General features: G+C 38.2%; 1 protein-coding gene across 1 annotated transcript in view; it reads right to left on the bottom strand.

Annotated features, from left to right (window-relative positions):
* The window catches only part of CEP290 (centrosomal protein 290), a gene marked incomplete at its 5' end in the record, with an annotated part of 88927 nt that extends 64441 nt beyond the window's left edge, over positions 1 to 24486 (bottom strand). Inside the window, 16 exons of the mRNA XM_018570212.1 lie at positions 1052 to 1186; positions 1292 to 1399; positions 3279 to 3443; positions 6461 to 6916; positions 8174 to 8285; positions 9610 to 9761; positions 11656 to 11861; positions 13261 to 13372; positions 14093 to 14266; positions 15456 to 15686; positions 16852 to 16954; positions 19151 to 19266; positions 21065 to 21214; positions 21674 to 21838; positions 23316 to 23458; positions 24402 to 24486. Of these exons, the coding sequence (XP_018425714.1) occupies positions 1052 to 1186; positions 1292 to 1399; positions 3279 to 3443; positions 6461 to 6916; positions 8174 to 8285; positions 9610 to 9761; positions 11656 to 11861; positions 13261 to 13372; positions 14093 to 14266; positions 15456 to 15686; positions 16852 to 16954; positions 19151 to 19266; positions 21065 to 21214; positions 21674 to 21838; positions 23316 to 23458; positions 24402 to 24486 (2613 nt within the window). The remainder of the gene's footprint in view (positions 1 to 1051; positions 1187 to 1291; positions 1400 to 3278; positions 3444 to 6460; positions 6917 to 8173; positions 8286 to 9609; positions 9762 to 11655; positions 11862 to 13260; positions 13373 to 14092; positions 14267 to 15455; positions 15687 to 16851; positions 16955 to 19150; positions 19267 to 21064; positions 21215 to 21673; positions 21839 to 23315; positions 23459 to 24401) is intronic.
* Between the last annotated feature and the right edge of the window lie 1595 nt (positions 24487 to 26081).

The following is a 26081-nucleotide window of genomic DNA, read 5'->3' on the forward strand; positions in this document are numbered from 1 at the left end:
AAACGACAGCAGAGAAACGACAGCAGAGAAACGACAGCAGAGAAACGACAGCAGAGAAACGACAGCAGAGAAACGACAGCAGAGAAACGACAGCAGAGAAACGACAGCAGAGAAATACTTCAATCCCAAGAAAAAATTGTCCCACGTCATCCCACAACAAAGATCACGTGCAAAATATCTCAATAATGCAAAATCCAGAACATTTCTTTGAGTACATTTTTTTGCAACTTGATGTTCTCAGTCTGATGGCCAGCATCATTCAACCCACTTTCTCTAAGCCTGGGTCATCCTGGAGCGGCCCCAGCCTGTGACTTGACAGTGAAAGAAGAAGCAGCACAGTGATGAGCTCATCTCTGGACCACTCTGCTTTCTCCTCCGATCAGCATGCTTCTTGTCAGCACATTAACTGATTTTTCTTCCTCTCATACTCCCGCCCTGCCGTACAGGAACGGAAAGAGGCTGATACCAAGTCAAATTCAGTTACTTACCCTGCTTGAATTTAAACAATACTGTACATTTATTGATATTTTAAGGATTTAAGGATGGGATCGGGAAGGATTTTTTTCCTCCTGTTAAAGCAAATTGAACCATGCTTTATAGGGGGATGGGTTTGTCTTCCTCTGGATCAACAGTGGGTTATTGTGGGCATAGAGTTCTGTTAAGGCTTTTTTTTTCATATCTCTGTAGGTTGAACTTTATGGGTCTTTTTTAAACCTGACTATCTATGTAACTATTATTAAAAAGCTGAATTAATTGGTGTATTTTTATATCTGCTTAGAGTTCAGCATTAAATGATCACAATTACCAAAATAGATCTATTTTCTTTTGCTATTTTCAAAAGTTATACTTACTAGTACAGTTTTGGATTACTTTTTATTCAAAGAACAACCACGTGTTTGCAGGAACATACACAGCCGAGCTGAATCAAGACCCCATATTGATGTGTTTAAAACATATTCACAAGGAAGTTGTAGAATGACAATAATTTATATTAAAACATGTTTTCCATTTTTCTGTGTTCATGCATTGCATCTAACACAGCTTGACCTACCTCTTGTAATGTTTGGCATACACTTTTAGTTTCCAGTATGGTGCGCACATGTTCTTTTATTTTGCGAAGTGCTATGTCAAGCTGTTGAGGTAGGGGTAGGCTGGAATCAGGTATATCTCCTGTAGCTTCCTCAAACTGACACACAAAGATAACAAGTTATTAAAAAAAGAAAACCAAGAAAAAAAACTCATTAAAGCAGTCTAAAAACATGATTGTAGATGAAGCAATCAAAGCAGGTACCTTCCGAGCAGTGGCGAGAACTTCGTGTTGTTGCTGCTCATACCTATCCAACTGACGTTCCAGTTCCACCTCTCTTTGATCCCAGACCATTTGACGTTCCTCATGAAACTGAAAGGATGAAAAAAAAAATTATATACTGTGTGCATGTATAATATATATATCTAATAAATAATACACATACACACAGACATTTGTGAACATGATTAGGGCATAATATGCTATATTATTTAATAAACGATTGTTTCCTGTGTGTTTCTAGTGATTAATGCAGTGCCAAGATCTCAGTAATCAGCCCTGACAAGCTGCTCACAGCACATGATGATTAACGGCACTCCTCTCCTTCACGTAGAAAACTGTCCCCTTCACTACAAAATTCTTTCTACTTCATATTGATACTTTTATATATAAACCCTTCATCACCATTGTTTGTTAAATGCCCAATCTTGCCTGGTGTAAAACAGAGATATATTTTCTAGTGTGGTAAATAAAATAATGGGACTGATAAATCTATTTTTTATAAACATCTCACAATATATTACTACAACTGATAATGCTAATAATAATAATAATATAAATATATAATTGAAAGAAAATTAATTCTATAGAATGTGAATTAGAGAGGTTGGTTGCAACGATATATTTAGAATTAATATAGCACAGGTAGCCAGGACCAGATTTACTCTCTCTGCTGCCCCAAGGCCAGGTTCCTCAATGCGCCCCCCTACCCACGGAGAGTGGCACACCTGCAGGCTGCATACAAGTGATCGCTGGGATCACTTGTACAAAACAAGCGGTGGCTTCCCCGCTGTACATTCAGCTCTGTTTGCCCAAAGTAGGGATAAATGTAGAAAACAACTACCCGCCCAGCGCCTGGAACTGCATGTCCCGGGCACCGGGAGATAGGAATTCTTCTTCACACCCCTGCTGCCGCTCTACTCGCTGCTGCCCGAGGCTGGGCCTTGGTTGGCCTTGTGGGTAATCCGGCCCTGCAGGTAGCAGTATATACAATCAAGTGAAAAATTACACCCTATGGAAATGTTTGACTTTTTCAACATATTTGAAATGGCAAACATTATATCTTCATTCAAATAGTGTCTACAGATAAAGGAGATATACTTGCACAAATGACACATACAATTGACATGGAGTATTCATTTTCATAATTTAAATTAACAAAAATGCAGATGTGTCATATGGATGAAATATGTACACCCTTAAATTTATCACCACTTCAAATCCATGACATTTTAATAAGATTAGGTACCAATGATTAGAACCTCCTTAGAGACTATGTAGGTGGACCCTATCTTATGTAAACCTCAGATATCTGGGGTCCGGTATTCTTTTTGCTATTGACGTGAGTGGTAGCATTATGCCAAGATAATAATCTGAAAACAATGATTCCACTGTAAAGAAAATAATCTGCAAGTGGCATAGCTTTCAAACAACTGATAATTTGTTCGGCACTGGCCAAATCAGCAATCCACCTGGGAATGGGTCAAAAATAAGAAACAAAGGGTTATGGACTGCCCATGTCAAAGTCCTGATCTGATTCCTTTTGAAAGTTTTTGAAATGGGCAGTTCATTCAAGGAAACAAACATCTTGCAACTGAAGGAATTCTGTATGGAGAAGCAGTCAAGAAATTCACAATGTTGATGTCAGAGACTGGTGGGCAGTTATACAAAATGCTTACAAGAAGTAATTTCTGCTACAACGGGCAATACTAGCCTTTGATGCCCAGGGTGTAGTTACTTTTTCCACAGTACACCACTACATCTATTAATATTTTTTTAAACAAATGATTGAAAAGGCATTTTTTTTTAATAGGTTCTTATTAAAGTATATCACATTTATCTGTAGGCACTGTTTGAACAAAGATCCATTGTTTGCCTATTCAAATATGTTGAAAATGTTAACAAATTCCACAGGGTTTACTTTTTAACATGATTGTTTTTGAAATTGATTTCTATTTATGACAGTCTTTACTTTGCCTTGTTGAACAATCTCTTCCTCCAGATTGGTAATTGTTCGCTCTTGCTCGGAGATGACATTATTCAAATATTTTATTTCTGCTTTCTTCTGATTTGACTCGCGAGTTAGCTTCAGGTCCTGAAGCCGCACTTCCTCTATTTTCTTGTGCCATTCTGTGACCTGTAGATATACATTTTCATTTTGTAACTGAAGCAGAGTAAAGTGTTAAACATAAACCTTGACAAAATTACTATATTAACGCAGAGAAATAATGCCTGAAAGGTGTGCATGCTGAGGCCTTTTATGCCTCCTCAATGTCATCTATATGGCTCTTCTATATTTCTAGAGATTTTCCCATTATTGGTGTTCTTACCGTCCTGTCTAAAACAAGAAGGGTGAAATCAAAAGCTGAAGAAGTAATGCATTATTACAGGTCACCACTGCTGTATAATCAAGGACTGTAGATATGCCTTTGTAGATGCATCACTAAAATCTATCTCTCCCACTATCTATCTCTCCCACCAACCATCTATCTCTCCCACCAACCATCTATCTCTCCCACCAACCATCTATCTCTCCCACCAACCATCTATCTCTCCCACCAACCATCTATCTCTCCCACCATCTATCTCTCCCACTATCTATCAAAAAGAAAAAAAGTATTGGGTCTCATGTAGCATGATGTGGACATAAGAAATCACAATCATCTGCTCAGCAACATGGTAAATAGTGTGGGGGTTTACCAATGTACTTTATGTATATATACTGCTTCTGAAATGGCATTTTCTTTAAAAGTGTTATTAACAAGTACTTTTCTTGGAATGGCACCTGGTTTATATCAAGATTTTATCACGAAGGACCTTATGAGTACATAGAATACCCTACATTAAACTGATATTGCAGGAAACACATCTGGTGCCCATATCTAGAATCTGTATTATGGATAATACAATAAAAATGCTTCTGGAGGACATAAAAATTGCAGAATATTAAAGCACATTCATTCTCTGCTCTAGAAATGTAACATATTATGTTTTTTTTTAACAGATCACTTCATAATGAGATTTTGTTTCTTTTTCTTTCTAGGATACAGTAAAGTCTAGAAACGTAATAAAGCTATTGTTTTCTAACTTTTTTCCCTTCAGTTGTGTTGTCTCTACTAAGTAATGTGGTTTTCCCCAATTCACAGATGAAGCCCCTACAATGCTTCCTGACAGAATATATAAAGATAAACGAGATACCAAATGCTAAATTAACACCAAAAGTCTGAACTTGTCTGATGTTCTACACTATGTCAACAGTTCCCATACAAGATAAACTAAGTAATCTACTATGTGAACCTACTTTATAAGTATCCTTAAAGGAGAACTATGAGATGAGTGATTTCCACTCACCTCATAGTTCTAGCCGACCTGTGACAATGAGACTGTCACAGGTCGGCTCAGTAGATCGGGAGGTGAGCGAACACATACCAGGTTCGCTCACCTCTCGATCCTGTCACGGCTCTACCACTATCTATCTCTCCCACCAACCATCTATCTCTCCCACCAACCATCTATCTCTCCCACCAACCATCTATCTCTCCCACCAACCATCTATCTCTCCCACCAACCATCTATCTCTCCCACCATCTATCTCTCCCACTATCTATCAAAAAGAAAAAAAGTATTGGGTCTCATGTAGCATGATGTGGACATAAGAAATCACAATCATCTGCTCAGCAACATGGTAAATAGTGTGGGGGTTTACCAATGTACTTTATGTATATATACTGCTTCTGAAATGGCATTTTCTTTAAAAGTGTTATTAACAAGTACTTTTCTTGGAATGGCACCTGGTTTATATCAAGATTTTATCACGAAGGACCTTATGAGTACATAGAATACCCTACATTAAACTGATATTGCAGGAAACACATCTGGTGCCCATATCTAGAATCTGTATTATGGATAATACAATAAAAATGCTTCTGGAGGACATAAAAATTGCAGAATATTAAAGCACATTCATTCTCTGCTCTAGAAATGTAACATATTATGTTTTTTTTTAACAGATCACTTCATAATGAGATTTTGTTTCTTTTTCTTTCTAGGATACAGTAAAGTCTAGAAACGTAATAAAGCTATTGTTTTCTAACTTTTTTCCCTTCAGTTGTGTTGTCTCTACTAAGTAATGTGGTTTTCCCCAATTCACAGATGAAGCCCCTACAATGCTTCCTGACAGAATATATAAAGATAAACGAGATACCAAATGCTAAATTAACACCAAAAGTCTGAACTTGTCTGATGTTCTACACTATGTCAACAGTTCCCATACAAGATAAACTAAGTAATCTACTATGTGAACCTACTTTATAAGTATCCTTAAAGGAGAACTATGAGATGAGTGATTTCCACTCACCTCATAGTTCTAGCCGACCTGTGACAATGAGACTGTCACAGGTCGGCTCAGTAGATCGGGAGGTGAGCGAACACATACCAGGTTCGCTCACCTCTCGATCCTGTCACGGCTCTCTGCCGTGACAGGGGGAGGCTGGATTCCCCTCTCCGATCTGCCAGCGCTGACTGGCGGAACGGACGGGGGAGGGGGCGGGTACAGCTGGCTCTGCCTCTAGATAGGCAGAGCCAGCTGTCACTCACGCAGCTGGGCGGATCCCTTCATCTACTGCGAGCTGTAGCTCGCGGTATACTGACCTTAGGGTAACGGGAGGACGCTAGTTTATGTCCTCCCGTTACCCTAAGGAGAACTATGGGGAAAAACACTGACCCCATAGTTCTCCTTTAACAACTACAGTACACTCTTCCTGAATTTATGGTGAGAGCTGTAGGTGAAGTTGGAACACCCTAAGTGGACAAGATATTTAAAACTCCAAGGGTGCAAGTATGGTTAGGAACTAGCTGGTAGTTGCCAAGAATTACCACTCACAAATGCGTGAGCTAGCTTGCCACATTTCCAGCCCAGAGGCCCAGGGTCTTGGGATTGGCCATGGTCTGAGGAAAGACAATTATTGCACTGTAACTGTGCTTTGTATATTTGAGTGCCTGTTAGTAACTTATCTGTCATTTTGTTAGAGTTGCATGAAGTCAATTCAACTATAGATTCATCTGGCAAGATAGAGTACAATGAATAAGAAAATACAAATATCTATGTCTATGTGTACTGTAGTTTATAAATTGCTCAGCATCAGAATGTCTAACCTTTTGAGCCCCTCTGGCATCTTTAAGGGTGGCAATAAGCTCTTCCAAGCCCTTCAGCTTTAGCCCTAGCTCTAAGGCGCGGGTCTCGGTATCCCTCCGTTCTTGCTGCACAAGCTGCATTTCATCAACAATCTTCATCTTGTCATTCTGCAGCTCCATCATTGTCTTGGAGAATTTCTCCTGTTGGGCTAATGGAAGTGCACCACTGAACTGCCTCCTCAGTGTTTGAACGGTGTGGCGAAGGTGCTTGGCTCTGTTCCTGCCTTCTAGACGGGCATAATATAATGCCTGCTCTTTATCATCAATCTTCTGTTCCAAGCGTAAACTGTAGGCTTCTAATTTACGCATTTTGGTAGTCGTTGCTTCCAACTTTGCAACGGCAGTTGCCTCACTGATTTGAAGAGCTACAATTTGCTGATGTAATTTTGCAACCAGTGCTTTCTCATCACTCTGATCCTAAAAAAAAAAAAAAAAAAAAAAAACAACATTTAAAAAGGTGACAAATATCACATCTCAGCTATGTGCAACGCTAGGTGGATTAGTGGGAACACAATACATATTACAAGTATAAAGACAGTCTACAGTTTCCTGATTTGCATTCTTAGCAACATAGATGAAAGCCTAAATCCTGGATGGCATTTCCAGGATAACCTCTAGTATTTGAAGTGGCTTACACAGTATATTGATCTCTACATCCTATACAATCCACCTCACATAGAATGATGAAAGTATGTTGAACAAATCTTTAGATCTCACATACAGGCTACACAAGATTGTTGGATGTCAATGATACTCTATATGGACACTGAGTAACAGGGTACTTTTAGCATCAAGCACCTCAGGACGCACAGGGTTATATTATTATACTGTACTCCTATGAAGTTATTCATGATATACAAATGTAATTCTGGAGATTGTTCCTCTACTGCACTCTACTAACCTAAATCTTTCAATGTTTCTACAACATGCTTTTCTGACGGAATGGATTCCACTCATGTGGACATATCAATATCTAAGTTGGCTGCCTAACATGTCTACATGTTTCCATCCCATGTGGATGGTGATAAGTAATTACGTGTCCTACACCTGGACAATCATCAGGAATGCACATTGGGCCAAACATGTTTTCTATCCATCATTGTTTTTTTATGTGGGGGGGGGGGTTCAAAAGAGGGAAATATATTTTCATGATATGGATTTTTGCACATATATGTGATTGGGGCATTTTTTTTTGTGGGGGGGGGGGTTCAAAAGGGAGAAATATATTTTCATGATATGGATTTTTGCACATATATGTGATTGGGGCTCTTTTGGTGACTTAATAAAATATTTATATTTTCTATAAAAATGTAAAGTTTATGGTTCTTTTTGACCATTGATTTAACAAAGGTGTTCCATTCGGACTCTTTAATTATGTTTATTAGTGGGAACCGTTTGGTCTTTAATAGTTTTGTCAGCAGTGCAAGAGTCTATTTGGAAAACAGTATATCAGATGTTTGTACATATACATTAAATTGTCCTACAAAAAGGATTTCTGAATCGCTGATCCAACAGCTTTGTGTTTTAAAGTTAAAGAATTTACCGACCATGAACAATATTTTGCACGTGTTGATTTAAGACAGCTGCTACAGCAAACACAACATAAACATCAGTCGTTTAACACATTTATCTGCATGAGCCAGGTAGAAGTAACAAGACATCTGAAGTGCTAACCTGGTAATCCAGAACTTGTTTCCGCAAAGACTCCACTTCCTTTTCTCTTGACTGCTGGCGGTTAACCAGTGCGGAGACTTGTGCTTTGGCAATATCAGAAAGGCTGCGTAATCTAATGAAAGAAAAAAAAAAAAAAAAAAGGACACATTTTATATACGCTATGAAACTAACAAAAAAATAAACTTTCTCACAAGAATGGATCCAAATTCAGTATGCCTGTATATTTTATTTAATTTTAAGCGTCATTGCTATACAACAGTGTTTTGTCAAGAGCTCCAAAAACTTGAATGTTAATATCTTCCATGTTTTATAATAATCAACATAGTTTGTTTTATCTAGTAGAGCATCTGAGCTCCAAAATCTGGGTACAAACAATGACTCTCCAGCTTGCAGGAGCGTGACAGAGTCTGGACATCCAAACTGGGTGATGCCATATTCAGAGCTTGGAGTTCAGGGACTCCTGGGTGCCCAGAAAGATAAAATAAGGCATGTGCAGGCACCTCTATGTGCCTGTTTTTTTATGTTTTGGATGATGTTATCAAAGTGACAAAGCTTTGCATACTGTATTGTTTTGGCAATGAAAACTTCTTAAAATGTAATGACGGGGACAAAAAAAAGATTCAATGCAAACGCAAATGCTGCATACTCTAGTGAGAATGAATAAAAAAATGAAATAAAAGTGATTATTGTGCATGGGTTAGATTAAACTGCCTGAAACATGATAGCATAAGCACAAAGTACCAAACTGTTAAACAATATGCATAATGTCTACCATTTATTTACTTCTATGACAATTACAAGAATACTTGTATGGAGAATCTCTAACAGTATTCTAAAAATGCTGGCAGAAATAGCTGAATGATTTCTGTTATTTTTATGTCATTATTGCCCACTGCTAAGAACACATAGAATTAACTTTCATTATTAGAACTGTGTTTCTCAACCTTTTTCATTCATGACAGCTTTTGAAAGTATGCAATCTTGAGGCACCCCAGTCTAATGTAATGTAAAAAAACGTAAATGTAAAATTGGACAGGTGGCCTTGCCAAAATCTATACCAGACCCTTATCGGAAATCGGGGTGCATTACTCACACTGTGGGAAAATGTCAAAGCACCCCTGAGGAAGCCAGAAGACACCCTGGCTGAGAAAGGATGCATTAGAAGACCCATTATGTACCCTTATCCATCCAGTAATATAGCTTTACCAGCTATAAAAAAAAATGCTTAAGTAACCATAAACGGGAAGTAAAATGGGGACACTACAATCATGTTTGAGTTTTATCAAAAGTTACCCAACATTATAATTACATATGCGTTTTGTGCCACATTTACTTGCGTTTATCTCTTAGCAGAGTTCTTTACCTTCATATGTCCCCGTTTTATTTAATGTTACCCTTGTCCCATTTGATGATAATGAAAATAAACACACACTTACTTGGAGGCCTCCACCTTGAGTTCTGTTTCACTCTTCTCTAGCTCTAGTATTCTCCTCCGATCTGCTTCATACACTGCTTTACTCACACTGTTAGCAAGATCGTCTCTCAATGCTTGCTCCACTTTTTGTGCCTCAAGATTAATTTTAGTAAGCTAAAAAAACAAAAATAGTAATAAATATATAATATAATATGATATATAATATTATATATAAATATAAACCTTTCACCATTCCTTGGCTTTAATATCCTCCAATTGATTCCTGTGTCCCTGTAGCAGTGACTTAAATTCCTAGGCTCAGGCTTACACTGGAGTTGGGTAGCTCTCCAAGTCAAGATAAAAGCCAATGTCCAGTTTCATGTTTCTTAAAACGAATTCACCTCCACTTTCTCCCTAACTTCAGTATAAATAAAGGTTTGCCCAGCTATGCCCATGATTTCCACGCCCCAACACTGCCTTCGCAGTCCTCCTCTGTGGACATCTACTTGGCTGCATGACACACAGAGTCGTTTAACCAACTTCCTGTGAGCCCAGGGCATCATGGTTACGCATGCTGTAGGTGTGTCATCAAACTAGCCTGGTAATACAAATACGAGGAAGAATAAGAGATGCTGTGATCTCTGATTGTAAACACCCCTGTGGTTGCAATATGGGTTTTTTTCTGTGGGGCCCGACTGCTTTGTAGTGCCTGCACTTCCACCTACAGGGACCCCACAGAGGGAAAGAGGGGGCGTCCCCATCAAACCAGCCTGGACTCGCAGGAAAATGTTGCAGGGAACGTCAATACAATAAATCTATTCTCTCCACATTCATCATCCAACACTGAAGGACGAAGAGGAAGATGTCCCTGTGAGTTATAAAAATAACTGCCGAATTGGTTTAGTTTTCATCCTAGCACTTATGTGTTGTACTTAGCTGCCCCACTAATTCATTAACCATAGTTGTCCATATCCTTACCTTTTGAGAAGGTCTTTAGTGTAAGCCTACGTCTTTGCAAATGCACAACTCTGTGTTCAGTGGCTGACTACACTCTTTACAGAGTGTATGCACATACACACACAGTGGGGCACAGGTGATAGGTTCCATAACATGTAAAAAGCTTCTACAGTCCTGTCCAGAAGCAGTCCAAGAAGCTTAAAACAACTGGTTACACTCAACTGAAGCCTTTTTTGGGCAGCATTATTGGTAAATTGATTATCTTTAATAGCTCAGTGTAGTTGAGCATAAATTTATATTACATTGCTTATGAATAATTATTATAGTATTACCTTGGCTCTCTATACGCTTCTCTACCCTTCCCTCTTTATCTCCCCTTCCCTACCCTCTTTATCTCCCCCTATGATCCTTTCTTTGTTCCTGTTTGTCCTTCAAATATATCTTCTTAAGATGACAATGGTGAGGTATCAATGATATGCTAGACCATGAACGCAAGAAGGTCTATATAACATGTGTTTGGATAGCTCATAACTTATAATTTTCATATCTGTATTGTACCATTCTTGGAAAACTTTATTTTTCTCAATAAAAAAATGATTGAATGTAAATATTATAGTATTACAAAAATTTTCTTCATCATACAATAATACAGAATACCATATATTTTATTTGCTTGTTCCTTTTTTGATGAGACCATTATAATATATATCAAGTGCAAATCAAAAAGCAGTATGTCTTCCACTGATATGAATTGGCAAAATAAATCAAATGGAAGAATGAAAATGCCTGTGGTGCCAACAACTACTAATGTAAACCAAGCTTTTACTTTCTAACGTGCAGCAGAAAGACTACACTTAGTTAGATGGTTATTGACCCCTTTACTTCTTTTGTTTATAATAAGCCCTGAAAAGTCAACTATTAACAGTGTACTTGAGTATTTACCCAAATTTAGTTTAGGCATCCACACTAATACAGTCAAGTTGTGCCTTTAATAACAATGACACAGATATGAAAAGAAAATATGTTTCCCCACATTCACTGTATGTTGCTTAACACATTAAAAATAAAAGTCATGTTCCCAACTCAGAAATAATGCCAGAATAATTTTTACCTCAGCAAACTTGGACTCTAGTTCAAAGTTACGTTCCTCCACTTGTTTTAAGGTAGTCCTCAAGTGCTCATACATCTTCTGGGAATGCTCTGCTCTTTGTCTTTCATTTAGCTCTTTAATTTCCAGCATTGTGATTTTTTTGGAAATTGACACTATTTCATTATTGGTAATTGCTTTGGTAGCTTTGTCCATTGTGGAATTACCTCCTATTGGAAAACAATAAGATTGCATTCTTTTGTGTATCTATATCTGCCACAGTAGGTTTTTTTTTCTTTCACAATCAAGAATCTTTCAAAAGACAACTATTACAATAAAATATGGGATACAATTTCCAAATCTGACACATGAGCTTATTCTGTTTTTTCCATCCATAGTTTCCTCTCTGTTTTTGGTACTTTTACATAAGCAGTATGAAGTTTTGAATTATAAAAGTCACTTTAACAAACAAATGTGCACTGAATAAAAGGTGTTGTTAAAATGGCATAGCCAAGGAAATAATAACCTTTTCTGGACAAAATTCAATTTCAGGCTCTCTCCAGTTACTATCAGCCAATCTAAACTTTTTTTATCGGAGATCATGTGACCAAATATCTCAGAGTTTGGCCACATAACAAGCACTGGTAAGAAATGGAAGCAAACATTTACCACAAAAGGTAAGTATTTCAGCCCTATTGCACTTTACTAATGAAACAAAATTGTTTGGTAGGGGTTATTGTTGTGATATAGGCAGTGTCCTTCTTAGTACACTGCTTTACATAACTGTCATTTACTGGCCTCATTTCCTTCCTTTTTCAATATCAGCAACGATCAAATCTAACAAACATACGACACTGAGGAGAATTGATAAAAACTGGAGCAGACAAATCTGAAGCAGCTGTACATGGCAACCAATCAGCGCCTCTCTTTCATTTTAAATGATTTTTCAAACAAACTAAATAGAGAGGCAGATTGGAGAAGATAAAATCTGGAGCATGGAAACCAATTTTGATAAATTCCCCCCACTATAGTTTGTATATTTAAAAGAAATTCTAATATACAGAATCAAAATTATTTATAATACATGCATGTATTATATACTAAAGTTATATTAATTAGTTTCATGGAAAAATTACTCAAACCCAAGATTAAATTTCAGTTTATTTTCCTGGAGGACAAAGTCCTAATATAAAACAGTACATAAGCTACAGTACATAGCTCTATCAGGTGGTCAATAATAAGGATCTAACACAGGGATGGGCAACTCCGTCCCTCCAGCTGTTGTCAAACAGACTGACAGTTACAGGTATGACTCCCAGAGGCAGAGGCATGTTGGGATCTGTAGGTAAAGTATAGCTGGAGGGTGGGAGTTGCCCACCCCTAATCTAGCAAGACCTCAACAAGTTCAAAAAGTAAACAGATATATGTAAAGAATGTAGTTAAGGTACTTTATTACCAGAGGACAAACAGTAGTGAAGTGCATAACAGAGAAATACTTTACTGTAATATCTTACAGTAGTTATAATAGTTATTTGTGACTGGCTGCTTATGGTTACCTGCATACTGCTGTCCACCTTATAAACGAAGGCCAATATGCATGAAACATATACAGAAAACTGCTGTACATACCCAGTGTGCCTATGTGTTCCCAGGCTTGCTCAAACGTGTTCAGTTTCTCTTTAGTGATTTCCAGTTCTCTTATGTAGAAAGTGATTTGCGATTTTAGGGATGTATTTTCATGCTGTTGAAAGGAACAATGAGGTTAAACAATTTTCCTTTTTGCATGGACACCAAAACTGTATACAGTTTATTTACCATGAGTAAAAATAGGATTTATGCACCAAACGAAAAATCCTCCTTGGAATCGATTGAGGGACACAGGAAGTCATGTTCTCTCCGATTGTTGCCTACAGGAGGATTGGACACTGGCAAACAATAATATGTAGCCCAGCTCAGGATCATTCCTTCTCTTCCCAGCATGCATTATTTGGTAGCCAGCTGTACCAAGAGCATAAATATAAAACACAGAGAAGTAGGACAGAACTAGGGACTGCTTGTAAATAGCAGGTGTAGTGGGAAAAGTCCTAGCAGCTGTAGGGATTCTGTAAGACCCAAGGCTGGAGACAGCAAGCCGATCGTCCAGATGAAGGGTTGTACATATCATATCAATATGGGGAAAAGGAATGCAGGGGAAAGCATGGGAGCGTACTTGAAGCCTCTACAGTCAGTATCCATGAGATATTAGGTGAATTTGGTCGCACTACAGCTGCCACGTTCCCGCACGTAAGGTCGGAGAGCTGGTCGTAAGTGCGTGTGGTCGCAAAACAGGTATGTCGTAAAAAGCGAGGAATGTCTGTATTGACCAGAGTTTCAAAATATACCGCCCCCAGATTTACATCAACTAACATAATACTGGTCTGAATACTATTATTATTTTTACATGGGTGGATGCACAACTTACCTCCAGATGCTCTAGATTTGCTGTCCTCTGTACAAGCAAATTATCCTTCTGCAGCATATCCCTATATTTGGCAGTTAGCTCATTGTACTGTTTATTGGCTGTTTCCAACTCCGAAAAAGGTACACTGTCATCCAGGGCTTTTTGTAAAGCTCCCATTTTGAAAGCTGCAATTTCCTGTTGAAGAAAAAAAAAAAAGAAATGTTTAAAATATGAACTCTTTAATAAACAAGAACAGCAAGTGGTGGCCGCTGATGGATACAGTGCGCGGCAAGGGACAGCCGAGCACACACCAGCGGCTTTTATGTGGGTTTAGGCTCTGAGGAACGTGCGGAATTGGGGTGCCATTCGTCCTTTCCCCCTGCTGCTTTGGGAATCCTTTTCACCATTGGAAGTCAGGTACTCTATGGAATTTGTTTTATTAGGTGGTCTTAGCTGGCACATTAAGACAAGAATAATCTAGCACTGTGTGACCATATGAGCTCTTGGTATACTTGATACCGTTATTTTAACATAATGGGCAGATCGTACGTTTTTTAAAGTACTTTACAACCCTCGCAAGACAAAAGTCTTGAGGGTTGTAAAGTGTATGGGCACCTTAAAGCTTCTTCAACTGGGCCTTTAGCCATCACCCACAAAATGTACATTAAGGGAGTTAGCTTGGAAAGAACTCGGGTCAATAACATCAACTGCAAAGATACTCCATATAGACTTGACCCCCACAAACCTCAAGGGAGGCTGAGAGAAATAGTGGCACGGTTAAGGTTAAATTAGGGTTTTAGGTTAGCCAAGAGAGATCTAGTAAATAACATCTCTCTTCTAACACTTTAAAAGAGGTTCATGCAGCTCCATTTATATTAGAAAGTTGACACAAGGGCATTACCACACATCTACTCTATAGGATTAGCAAAGGGCCTAAAAATGGGGTACACTGGGAGTGAATATCAGCCAATTCAGCAGGAATCGTCCAACATTCACTCTGTGTGTACCCTATTCCATCGGCAGAAGTTGATCATTACATCGACTTTTGCCAAAGGAACATGTTGAAAAATCTTCGGCTGAATGGTGCTTGCAGCACCAATGCAATGCTCACAGCGGGAGATTCATCCATCCACAGTGTCCAGCGCGGATGGAGGAATCTGTTATATCTTCTGTGTTCAGCCCGTAGGTTGGAGGAACCTACGGGTGTTCCTGTTGGTGGATGTGCTTATCTCTCATGTGCTGTCCTGGAAGATGATTTGGGAACATTGTGCTGTTAAATGAGTGCATCAAACATTTGACATTGCTAGATGAAATAATGGTATTTAAAAAAGGTGAATTACATTTCATCAGAAAAAGCAGCGTACCACATGGATTATCTCCATACCTTATACCTTTGCAGGTACCCTATTCTTTCCCCTACTGTAGCCTCCATGTCGGATATTTCATTCCTAAGTTTGTCATTTTCTTTCCGCAGGTGCTGTTCCATTTCCATTAAAGTTGTGTATCGCCTGGTTAGTGACTTTTCATTTACTCGCAATACAGTCATCTTTCTGAAATTTTCAGCCAGCTGTTTTTTTATTTCATCCGGACCCATTTTTAACGATTCTAACAATTTCTGTTGTGGAACGAGCAAGAAAGCAAAATTATTACACATATAAGCAGCAATTATAAATAGTTTCCTCCAAAACGCCTGTATGTACTACTGTCAAAATATACAAATCTGTGTATGCACTAAGTGGGCTCTAGTCTCACCGCAAATCTTGATAAGTTGCAAAAGTGGCAAGCCGTACACTTTCTTCAGTCTGTTATTGCTGTTCCACCCTTCAGTGGGACAAGAAAAAAAAACCCTGCACAAACTGCAGAAGAACAACAGTTTGGAGCGTCACCTCTCTTTCTTTCTAAAGAAAGTTTAAAGTGCAAGGACACTCAAAACTCCTGTTCTTCTATTTGTATTGTGAAGTTAGTTTTTTTTCTCCTTGTCCCACTGTGCAGCATGACACAATCTCTTATATATCTATATATATATATTAATTTCAAAAATGGGGTGAGCTGCAATGACAAAGTAGTATGAGTAATATCAACGAAAAGGAAGCTGCACAAACAAATGTAAAATCTAAATGGATGTATTTTTCCGCAACACACACACACACCACTTACTTTCCTCTTTGCAAGCCCTGTGATTACCTCAATCTCTATGTAAATGTGTATTATAACTTGAGAGAAGGCTACTTTAATGTGAGGCTGTAAGTATCAGCTCCCTTTCCTTACTGACAAAACATGCGGGTTATAGATATACACACTTGCACAAACACTTATGCAAATAAATACTGCCAGCAAATTACAGACGCCTCTTAGTTTGTACAAAACAGAACAGGGAAGTAAATAATGGTCATTATCTGTACAAATTAACCTAATTTGGAACCTGGCTATAAGCCACTTACAGTGAACTTTACCTTTAAAAGTAGGCTTGTCCAGACACCTGCAGAAAAATTACAAGGAATCCTATGATCACCAAAACCAAGCCTCTTGATGTCTTCTTTCAATTCCTACTCGCAAGTGAGGCCATCAATTGCATTTGGTGGCCAACAGAGGCACATGCCACATGTCAGAGGAGGACCATACCAATTCTGGTAACCATTTGCACATCAGACCAACCCAGGTTTTGGGGATCCTTGAGTGTTCTGGAAGAAATCTGCAGATGCCTGCGAGGAACTTCAAGTGTCTGCTTGAAGGAAGGAAGCCACCAACCAAGGTAAAGTGAACAGGACATATGTTCTTACCATATATTCTTTTATTTGCACTGCATCCTGTTCTTTCTGACTTTCCAATTTTGAATTTTCTTCTTTAAGCTTCTCTACTTCCTTGTGCCATGTTTCTCTCTCACTACATTCGTAATAAATAGACATGGGAGACATTGTTATTATTTTGTGATAATATACACCTTCAATAAAAAGCCTGTCAAGTAATACAGTTTAAGCAATACAATTCACCCTCCACAGCAGTAAGTCTGAAGACCTGTCTATTTTTCAGTGACTTTTTGTTTGTCTGGCATAGTCTCTACCCAGCACTGTCAGTCTAAATGATAGTTTAGGTTTGATATGAGTAACATAGCTACAAAGCAGTACATACTCATCTTTCCTTGCTCTCACACTGCTTTGTTCGGTTGTCAAGACCAGGGAACGAAAGCCCTGTGTAAGCTATATAAAACTTGCAGAAACTCACACAGGGCTGTAGACTTATTTGCCCATGTCATTATCACTCATGTGGCAGTGCTGGACCATTTACGAGACAGAGTGCTGTTACAAGCTCACCCATAGTCAAAAGATCTGCATATGCCACTTCACTCCCTGCAGGCGGAGCAGAGAAGCCCAGAGAGTGAGGAAAAGGGATTACTTACAGCTGGGGAGGTTAGCAAGTAAATGACCCTTTTGCATGGTCCTGCATGGGCAAAGAAAATGATCACTTTAAGATCAGCATAAACAAACAAAAACAGAATGAGTAGTCTATAATAAAAGTAGTTCTCCAGGATTTAGGTGTTTTTAAAATGTTTCTCAAGTCAACAAATCTGCTGAACATCTATAGATGGATACCAGTTTTGCAGTTAGCAGATGTAATGTGCAGCAAGGAACATAGTGCAGTTTTGAGGCCTCAGTCATGTATGGGTGGCAGTGAGAAATGGCCTCTAAGCACTATAAACTACACTATATTGCCAAAAGAATTGGGATGACTGCCTTTACACGCACATATACTTTGATAACATCCCAGTCTTAGTCCGTAGGGTTCAATGTTGAGTTGGCCAAAACCTTTGCCCCTATAACAGCTTCAATCTTCTGGGAAGGCTGTCCACAAGGTTTAGGAGTGTGTCTATGGGAATGTTTGACCATTCTTCCAGAAGCGTATTTGTGAGGTCAGGTACTGATGTTGGATGAGAAGGCCTGGCTCGCAGTCTCCGCTCTAATTCATCCCAAAGGTGTTCTATCGGGTTGAGGTCAGGACTCTGTGCAGGCCAGTCAAGTTCCTCCACCCCAAATGTGTTCATCCATGTCTTTATGGACCTTACTTTGTGCACTGGTGTGCAGTCATGTTGGAACAGGAAGTGGCCATCCCCAAACTGTTCCCACAAAGTTGGGAGCATGAAATTGTCCAAAATGTCTTGGTATGCTGATGCCTTAAGAGTTCCTTTCACCGGAACTGAGGGGCCAAGCCCAACTCCTGAAAAACAACCCCACACCATAATCCCCCCTCCACCAAGCTTTTACATTTGGCACAAAGCAGTCAGGCAAGTACCGTTCTCCTGGCAACCGCCAAACCCCGACACGTCCATCAGATTGCCAGACAGAGAAACGTGATTGGTCACTCAAGAGAACACGTCTCCACTAGATTCCAGTGGCGTTGTGCTTTACACCACTGCATCCAACGCTTTGCATTGCACTTAGTGATGCAAGACTTGGATGCAGCTGCTCAGCCATGGAAACCCATTCATGAAGCTCTCTACACACGGTTGTTGTGCCAATCTGAAGGCCACATGAAGTTTGGAGGTCTGTAGCTATTGGCTCTGCAGACAGTCGGCGACTTCTGTGCACTGTACGCTTCAGCATGCGCTGATCCCGCTGTCATTTTACATGGCCTACCACTTCATGGCTAAGTTGCTGTTGTTCCCAGTTGCTTCCACTTTGTTATTATACCACTAACAGTTGACCGTGGAATATTTAGTAGCAAGGAAATTTCACAGATGGACTTATTGCACAGGTGGCAACCTATCACGGTACCACGCTTCAATTCACTGAGCTCCTGAGAGCGACCAATTCTTTCTCAAATGTTTGTAGAAGCGGTCTGCATGCCTAGGGGCTTGATTTTATACACCTGTGGCCATGGAGTTGATTGGAACACCTGAATCCAATGATTTGGAGGGGCGTCCCAATACTTTTGGCAATATAGTGTATGTGCAAATCTGAATGAATATCATCATAGGTTTTATCAGGTGATTTAATCTAAAATGTGTTATGAGACACCTATTGCCTCCAGTAATTTTCCTATAGGTGTAGTATAGAATATAAATAAAAAAGGTTTCATGTATACCTCTGACACTCTTTATAGATGAGCCCCTGCTGATGTCGTATCACAGCAATTTTCCTCTTGTATTCCTCTAATGCTTCTTCTAACTTAAATACTGATTGTTCTTTGGAGTCTATGTCCTAAACAACACAAGAACAGTAAAACTGACATTATCATCTGTTCCCGGCCATCTAAAACATTTTAATTTGGCATATAAATAACAATCATTTTAAAAAGAAACATTTGCAATACGCTTTTTTTCTTTTCTTTATAAATAACAAAATCACCCAGAAACATATGTTACATTGTTAATTAAATGTAATCATCACCAAAGAATGGAGCTTGGTAGTGCAGCAGCTTAATGATCATATAGTTGAACAAGTTGCCACCAGATCTCTCCGTAGCATAATATAAAATCTACTCTGGACAAAGCTATTTTAATTAAATATCAACAATGCCCAGAAGCTCCAGGCATTATGCCGTTTTCTGCTATAGACATGGAGATGTAAAAAAGTTACCAATCTTCTAATTTTTCTGGGGTTTTTTTTGCAACAAAAATACATATGGATTTGCATTTCAATACTCGTTTTTCGTTCAGAGAGTTGATGAGGTTGGTGATGAAATAGTCTGTTAAACAACAATATGACCTTATTTCACATATTATAGATTCATATTTAGGTGAATCTGTCAGAGAGAACATTAGATGTTATCAAGTTTAAAGTACATAGTCTTTGAGGAGCTTTTCACATATTTGCAGCAGACTACAACTCCAAATGGCTATACCCAAATCTTAAGCCATTCTGTCTGGCAGATTCTGCGATATACCCTGGTTGTGTCTGCCTCCTGCACATTCCTATTGGCCAGTGAAGTAGCCCATCATACTGATGGACCAACATAAATGTAAGGCAGATGGGAGGAAGTGGGCAAACTTTGACACTACTAGTATGTTTTGAAGCTTTACCTTTTAGAAGGGTCCAGGATTTGAGTGCAGCAGCTAGAACTTTAAAGATGCTAAATATATAGGAAGGCATTTTTTTAGCTGCCTATAATTTCTACCTGATAACATAATTGTTTCAAATAAATGGACTTTGAATTTAACAGGTGAGCAATAAATAAAAACAACCTGATATATTAGATGTAAGTGAAATGAGAATAGCTACAAAATCACATGGGCAGCGCCAGTATTTAGCAGGCTCTGTTCTGTCCACACTATTAGCACTCTCCTGGCAGTCATCAAGCAACTAAAGTCAACTGAACAGCAGAGGCCAAGGTGAATAATGTATATCATTACACTTCTTGTTAAACTGGCCATACACTCAAGTATTTTACGAATGCTCATAAGAAAAATCTCGCCGGGACGTTCTATAATGCCATCAGAGACTTGACGAATGTCATCTGAAATTTAATTAGGTTTTAACCTTTGATTTTGGAATAAATAGAGTTGCTTGAACAAAAAACACATTCACTTTCAGAATTGTGTTTGCTTGAGAAATATTTTCCTTCCTGCTCCTTCAATTAATTTATGTTTCTACCGTTGAACATGATTAGCAATTTTACTCCATTAATTATTAGAAAATTGAGTGAACATTCTGAAAACAAATTTTTCTGAATGAAAGTCTACTGGTATATGGCCAGCTTTATCTGGTGGTTTGGGAGCACTTGAAAGGAGTGCCGAGCTCTCCATATTGACACCCATATGTACTTACCTTGAGCCTGTTTACATTGTGATTTGCTGTATGCGGTGTGCATTGCTAGCAAAGCACACTAAAATGTAGCATAGGAAACAGTGGTATTCAAATGCTAAATATATTGGTGCATCCAACTGTTCATCCATGCACTTACAGTTGTCTGACAATACTTTGGGATCTCATAGAAAGGGCACTTTACCATGAAATCTGTTTACTCTAAAGACTGATTGCTAGAAACACAAGAACATACCTGTAACAAGTGCAAGAGGTATTCGTTCAGAGAGTTGATGAGGTTGGTGCTGGAAGGAGACATTCCATCGGGAAGATTTATTGCCCTAAACACTATGTTCGCTCCTTCGGATTGGCGCAGTAGAAGAATTTCATTCTCTAGGTGTGAAATCTAGCAAACGAGGGAAAACATCTCAAGTAAAAATTTTTGTTAGAACAAACATACATTTATAAACCACTATAATGAGCTTGAGCTCAGAAACAATGTTTGGATTTGCATTATGGAAAGAAACATTTGAATAAAGATTTATTATAAACAAAACGAGCAGAGTGGTTCAATTAGAACTATATAGCTCTGTAAACAGAGTGTGTCATCAAATCAGTTAAGATAAGCCTGGCAAAAAAAAAGAAAACCCTGAGCGCCACCTGTTGCTTGGAAAAATGGATATTAAATATTTGCAAGCAAAGAAACTGAATTAAAAAAAAAAACATACAATTTTATTCTTTAGTCTTGATCATGATAAGAAAATACATTTACATAAACACTATACATTCCTTTAAATTAAGCTGGTGAATGGATATCAGTCAGTATAAAAATACACACTATAATTCACACACATACACAGCATACCTTTTCATTTGCTTTTGCCAGCAGGTTTGATGAATTTGCAGCCTCCCTTCTGGATCCCTTGAGTTCCTCTCTTAACTCCTCATTTCTTCCAGTGAGTTGATCCACCTGGGCTTTCAGATGGACACTGGCATCAAATATGCCACTGGTATTCTTCATCTCAAAAGCCTGAAAAAGAAGTCTACGGTCAACCTTATTAAAAGCAGCAATTTGTCCACATGTCAATACATCCCACAGAAATGAATCATGGGATTTAGCCACGTTAGTTGTATCTGAATAGGACAACACACCAGCTTTAACTGCACTGTTGCAATTATGCCCCCATACCCCCATAATAAGTTCTACTAATAAAAATACTTGTTATAATGTAAACGGTAAATGCTCCATATCTGATGTCCTTTTTAATTTTGTGTACCTTTACAGTGTAGCCAAATATAGAGGACAGTTAAACATTTGGTAAATTGAATGACTTTAAAAAGCTGTTAAACAAAAACCTATTATCTTACCTTACATTAAATTATTTATAAAGTGACTCTAAACTCAACAGTTCAATCTTAGACATGCATTCAAATACCCTAATAACAAAAATGTGTCTTATTTGTGCATCACTCAGCTCTAGATCCTCAAATCATCTCTGAATTCACGCTGATACTGTCCTTCCTTCTGGAAGGTGGATACCTTTGTTCCCTATGGTCCCTGTGTGTGTTGTAAAGTAGCCACACCCTCCAAGCTTGCTCCTGTGATGGACTACAATGTCTATACCAATTAGTAAACTAAACATGAGATTGTAGTCCATCACAAGAGTGAACTTGTAACAATGGCTACTTTACAACACACATAGGGACCATGGGGGCCAAAAGTAGCCACTCTCCAGAAGGAAGGACAGTATCAGCATGAATTCAGAGATGATTTGAGAATCTACAGCCGCGTGATACATAAAAAAAGATACATTTTTGTTAATAGTTAAGGTACTTGAATGTATTTTTATACTTTAACTGCTGATTTTAGTTTCACTTTAAATTATTCCAGGACATATCATTTTCTTAACAATTAAAGGGAGACAAACTTACTGAATCCCACGTAAGTAAACTACTGTATTTCCAAAGGATGTCTAGACCTCCCTTTTTTCTCTTTTAAGCTTTATTGGGAGGGAGCCCACTTCTCCTTAAAAGGTGCAGGGATGCACTGGAGGCCCAGCAATCCAAAATGCATGCTGGGGCCCCCCCCAGCCCTTCCATGTGCACCTTGCTACAAAGGCTAGTTATAAATTGTGCGGTTGCCATTTACCTTGGCTGTATTTGGTGCCTCCAGGGTGCCTTTAAAGAGGAGTTGGCTCCATATTGGAGCATACTGCTTAAGTATGCTCCAATATGGAGGCTCTAAAAAAATTGAGTTAGGATCACATTACATAAAAGAAAGAGCCTTGACAAGGCAGTGTGGCTTCCACATATTTTGCAAAAGTTGTGCAACTAAAACCTCTGCTTTTAACGAATATTGTTAGACAGTGTAATTCGTTTTGTTGCAGGCTAACCAGTAAGTGTGCTGGGAATTTTCTGTGTTTTGTATACTTTATTTCAAGCCAAAATTTGTGCAAAGCTACACCATACAAGAGAACAACTGTATAGCATTTTCTGGTTGTACTCACATGGACCAGTCGTTCTAGAGTAGGAATAATTAGAGTTGTTTCACCTCCTTTAATGCTGGAATCTTTCTGAGAGTCTTTAATGGCTTGTAGGACTTCTCCCATTGCTTTATGGAGTTGCTTGTTTTCTTCAGACAGCTCTTTTACTGAACAGTAAACAGAATAATGACTTGTGACTCAATATGTTTGTCACTTAGCATACAGTAGCAAAAAAGAAATGTCAAATAGAAGTTGCATTTAAAAATAATTGGCCCTTTTTTATTCTACATCTTACATTAAGATGTTCATATCTCCTACTACAATAGATAGAAGTATTTTCTAATCTGCCAAAACCTGTTCCTTGTTCGTGTTGAGTGGGATAAGGAAACCCTTGATTTTATTAAAGAATCTTATTTCAAGTAGCTCTGTACTCACCTACAAAAAGCTCTTACACGTTAATGTTTTTATCAGAAGTTGTTTTAATCCCAGTTTGTTGCATTTTTTTTCACACGTGTTAAAATTTACATTTTAGGTCTAGAGATTAACTTAAACCCCCCACTAGAATTATACATTTCCTGAAAGCTGAGACCCTGTAGTATAGAATGTTGACTCTATTTTTGGTAAAATATAAAAGATGACGTTGCGCCGAGTAAATATATACCAAACCTGTTGAGTTGCAACATTTTGTGTGGCCGTTAAGTGGCAAAAAGCTATGGTACCCAAATTTGTCTACAGGTGATGCTTTCAAATTGTTTACAGGTCATCAATTTAGAGCTATCCATGAATATTGGCAATAGAATTATTGCTATAATTTCGGGGCTATGTTGTGCGTTTTTGCGGGGCTATGTAAACACTATGTAGCACTTTAGGGGTGACAGTTTTTTTTTTTTTAAGAAGACATTAAGGGTCCCCCCTAATGTCACTATTGCACATCAATTAAGCTGATCAAGCACAGTTCATGCTTGTCTGTCGCTCCACAATTCAGCCCATGGTTTGAACCTATTCATAAATTGCTGGTTATCACTTGTAGGAGACGTGTGTGTACATTTGTCACTATATATACACACATAAACAGTATATATACTGTATTTAAAATAAAAATATACTTACATTTGGATTTTAATTCAACAACAACTGTCCGGCTTCTTTCCAGATCTCTGTCTTTGGTGTTCAATTCCTTTGACAAAAGTTCATTCTAAAAACAAAAATACAAATAAAGAAAAAAAAAAAAAAAAACTTACTGGAGAACTGGATTCCTCCAACAAGGTGCAACTGAACCTAGCTAGAAGGTCTTAGGCTCACCAAACACATCACAAGCTGCCAATACAATTCCTGTACAATCAACTTTAGATTTATCAAAACTCTGTAATATGAGGAACTATATAAACTATTCAATCAATTTGAATTCAATCAAGCAGAGCCTTGCACTGCATACTTGTTGGTAGATCTAAAGGAGATTGTAAAATCAGACTGTAATGCATCTGCTGAGCCTTAGGCTTGCAATACATGGTACAATGTGACTGTATAATCTCTTTCAGATTTATAAAAACTTGCTTTTTTTTAACAGACCCTTGTACTACATAGTAGTTGGTAGATCTTGAGCTTAACAGCATATGGATTTGTTGTTTCTGAAATTTTTTATTTCCCTTCACATTTAATTATTACCCCAACTTGGATCATTTGTTAGTTTAAAAGATATCCCACAATCTGGCATTCTCTGCAATTAGACCAGAATAATGCAAACACTGCAAATTGTGGGCAATTGAAATTAAGCAGGAATCAGACACAAAATGTGATCTGTGTATTGCCAGCTATAGAAGGCAACTGAATGTAGAGGTGCCTTAATAAAACCTTTGATTTTCTGGGCACTCTCTATATTGCTTTTGTTTTGGTAAGTTTCACAGCATTTTTCAGGTTTTATGATCACATAATAGGAGTCCTTTTTTTAATTTTTACATGGCTTTATTTAAATTTTCAAGACCAGGCAGTCTTCTAATTGATCAAGCTATCATCTAACTAGGGCTGCAACCAACTAATCGATAATCACACTGGAACACACGGTACCGCAATGCCATGTGTTCCAGTGCAGTGCGATTGCAAGAAATGATGCATGCAGTTTTATTCTGAAGTAAACTTTATGTTTGCAACATTGCATTTGTGCATTTTATTTTAAATTAAGGCATTTAATTTTTTTTATCAGACTGAGCGAAAATATAATCGAATATGAAAATAATCATTAGTTGCAGCCCTACATCTAACATCTTTCATACTTGCTCTGCTGTTAAAAGATTAGTCATGGTGTCTGTCACGTGACCATTGCTCTTAAATAGGGTTTACCTAGCTAAGTTTTTTAAATACAATGTAGGTCAGATAGGTAACTATTTAACCCCTTCATGACTGAGGCCTTTTTTTCATTTATTGCACCCATGTTATATTCCACATTTTAGGCCTGAAAATTACTTAAAACCCCCCAACATTATATATTTTCTGAATGCCAAGACCCAGTAGAATAAAATGGAGGTAGTTGCAAATTTTTATGTTGCGCAATATTAGCGCAACTCCTTATTAAACCCCCAAATTTAGTGATAACTTTAATTAAATGCCCCAAAACACAACCCAATACCAATTTTTTAAATGAAATATAAAAGATGAGGTTACAACGAGTAAAACGATACCCAACATTCCCAGTTTACAAATTGCGTGCGTCCGTGAAACGGCGAAAAACTGCAGTACCCCAAAAAGTCCACGGAAGACACTTTAACCCTTTCGCTGCCAAGGACGTATGGCATA

Source organism: Nanorana parkeri, unplaced genomic scaffold (assembly GCF_000935625.1).
Source record: "Nanorana parkeri isolate BGI_ZX_2015 unplaced genomic scaffold, ASM93562v1 scaffold1478, whole genome shotgun sequence".
Lineage (NCBI taxonomy): Eukaryota > Metazoa > Chordata > Amphibia > Anura > Dicroglossidae > Nanorana > Nanorana parkeri.